At 29.7% G+C, this 2820-nt stretch overlaps 1 protein-coding gene across 1 annotated transcript; it reads left to right on the forward strand.

The window, feature by feature from the left end:
• Positions 1–2581, forward strand: LOC125843212 (uncharacterized). Its single transcript, XM_049522424.1, has 8 exons — positions 1–195; positions 695–787; positions 860–1057; positions 1201–1230; positions 1407–1562; positions 1834–1887; positions 1982–2122; positions 2207–2581. Exons 1-8 carry the CDS (start codon positions 1–3, stop codon positions 2579–2581), a joined length of 1242 nt encoding a protein of 413 aa, XP_049378381.1.
• Positions 2582–2820: the final 239 nt, after the last annotated feature.

Below are 2820 nucleotides of genomic sequence, written 5' to 3' on the forward strand. Positions count from 1 at the left end.
ATGCCTATAAAAATAAACGAATATACTCAGGTAATGTTGATGCATCAAGGAGTTACTCGACAAATTTTATTGATATTATATCTTCTTCTCAATTATGGCGGGGTTCAAGGAAAAACAATGTTATCTAAAATTGAGAAATTAGAGTTGGAGGAACACCTTAAACTTCTCAACAAGCCATCAATCAAAACAGTTAAGGTATATATTTCACGCTAAAAAAATTACTACATTTAAAAATCTGGTGAGTAATTATTGTATTCATGTGTTAATATTAATTGTAACAAAGATAAGTATCTTTCAATCCCATAGTTTTTGTCCATGAAGATTTTAAAAATTATCTATCTATCTTTTGTTTATTCACTTTATTCAAATTTTTAAAATTGATGTGGTAATTAAAAGTTTTGAACTTTCTACAAATGTGTAATCAATGATTTACTTTGAATAATTAAGAAAGGAATACCAATAAATTTGATAAAAGTCTATTATAACCTTTGAAACTAAAATATCAGTAAACATTACGTTATGATTCTCAAAGTAAATATGGAGTTATGTAGAATTGAAAATTTAAAATGATGTTTACAATCTATAGACTTTTGTTTTCTATTTTTTTTTTAAAAAAAACATTTTGTGCATAATAGAATTTGATCATCCGTTATTAAAGAATGGTGTTTACAAATTATTTTATTTTGGTTCTCAGAGTAAGTCTGGAGATACATATAATTGTGTGGATTTCTACAAGCAACCAACATTGGATCATCCGTTATTAAAAAATCACAATTTTCATCCAGAGGCATGTGTCTACTCCACTTTACTTTTCAACTTTATAATAATATCATTAATTTTTTATGTTTTGAATGGATAGATGAAACCTACTCTCGTTAGGTCAAAACAGAATTCAAGTGCCTCTGCATCTGATTGGTCGTCAAGGATATGGTCCGAAGATGGTGGTTGTCCTTTTGGAACGGTTCCCATTAAAAAAATTATTAAAGAAGATCTTATTAGACAAAGAAATATGCCATCACCAGAAGATCATGTAACATCTGATCCTGAACTGACTACGGTAAAAAATGTTACATTAATTCACTATATTGCCTTAAATAGTATAATCATGCTTTCAATTGCAATCGAATATGTTAAGCACCGCTACATATATATTCGTCCTTCATAGTAACAAGTCTCATGTGTTTTATTGTTTATACACAGATTAACGATGTATCTTCACAAGTATACAAGGTATGTATATTATTTTTCTATTGTTTGAATAACACATGTTAAATTGATCATAATAATTTTTTTAGGTATTGCACATCAAAATGTGATTCTTTGACCTCAAGTACATTATATAAAAAAATTAAATGAATATATATATATATATATATTTTAACAAATATTTTTATTTTTGTATTTAGCTTGCAATAGTTCGAATTCCAAAAAATCCACATAACAAATTTGGGGGAGCTGGAATGGCCACTAGTTTATGGAATCCCCTTGTTGAAGGTCAGCAACACAGTGCATGTCGATTGAAAATTCAAAAAGGATCAGACATCTTACAAGTTGGTTGGAGAGTAAGTTCAATACCTTTTATTGATAATTAGATTATTTTACTTGTCATTGTTTTATTTATTTGAAATTTAAGTTTTTTTTTTAAATTTTAAAAAGATAGACAGGGGAAAGAAAGATGGAAGAGGTGTATGTGTACGAGAGGGGGAGATCAGAAAATTAAATATTACACCTCTAAGAAGCAAGTTATAATAAATATATATTGATGAAATCGTGACACACAAAGTAATGTTATTTATTTTGTTCATTAAGTCAAATACATATTTCTTGTTTCAGGTTGATCCAACTCTATATAGTGATAATAAGACTAGGCTTTTTGTGCATTTTCAGGTATGGTGCCTAATTAGTTACTCTACTTATTTTTGTTTTGTGTTCATAAAATTAACATTTTCCCCCTTTAGCTATTTACTTTTACATTTAATAGGCTGGTAATAAACAATGTTTCAATGTACTATGCTCGGGATTTGTATTAGTAAGCCATGATACACCTATTGATATGGTTTTTGAAGATATTTCACAACCTGGACAAGGGGGTTCATGGGAAGCCACAATGTACATCGAACGGGTACCTTTTTTGTTTTATATAATTTTCTTAAAAAGTTTTGAAAGCTATAAATACTAATGCATACGTTTTGCTTTTGGATCAAAGGATAATGTCAGTGGAAACTGGTGGTTTTTATTTGAGGAAAGTTATAAGCAAATTGGTTTTTGGCCTCAACAAATCTTCACTGACTTAAGAGGCTTTGCTGATAACATTGAGTGGGGAGGCGTCGCATATAGTCCACCAGGTGTCCCTAAACCTCCAATGGGCTCAGGTATATTTCCTGTTGGAACTACTGATGATGCTTATTGTAGGAGGCTTAGTGTTTTAAATGATGACGGTGCTACAATAGATGTAGATAGAACAACAATATATGTTGATGATCCTAATTTGTATCGAGTTTTGGATTATCCACATTTCAAACCTGGAAAGTTCCAACATGTTGCATTGTATGGGGGGCCGGGAGAAAGTCATAAACTCTAAATGTATGCTATTTACTCATAAATGTCAAAAAATATGAAGTTAGTTTCGAAGCAAATATCACCTATTATGATTGCTACGATCCATTTTTAACTTGGTTAAATATTTCATAACTATTTATTTAAAAAAGAGAATCGTCATCTAATTTTAAATGAAATTGTGAAACCATTTTGAAAATGGGTATTTAAAATTTTGATTTTGTAAACTAGAGAAAAGGGGTAAGTGCTCCGATATTTCGGCAA

The sequence above is a fragment of the Solanum stenotomum genome, chromosome 10 (genome assembly GCF_019186545.1).
Source record: "Solanum stenotomum isolate F172 chromosome 10, ASM1918654v1, whole genome shotgun sequence".
NCBI classification, from domain to species: Eukaryota; Viridiplantae; Streptophyta; class Magnoliopsida; order Solanales; family Solanaceae; genus Solanum; species Solanum stenotomum.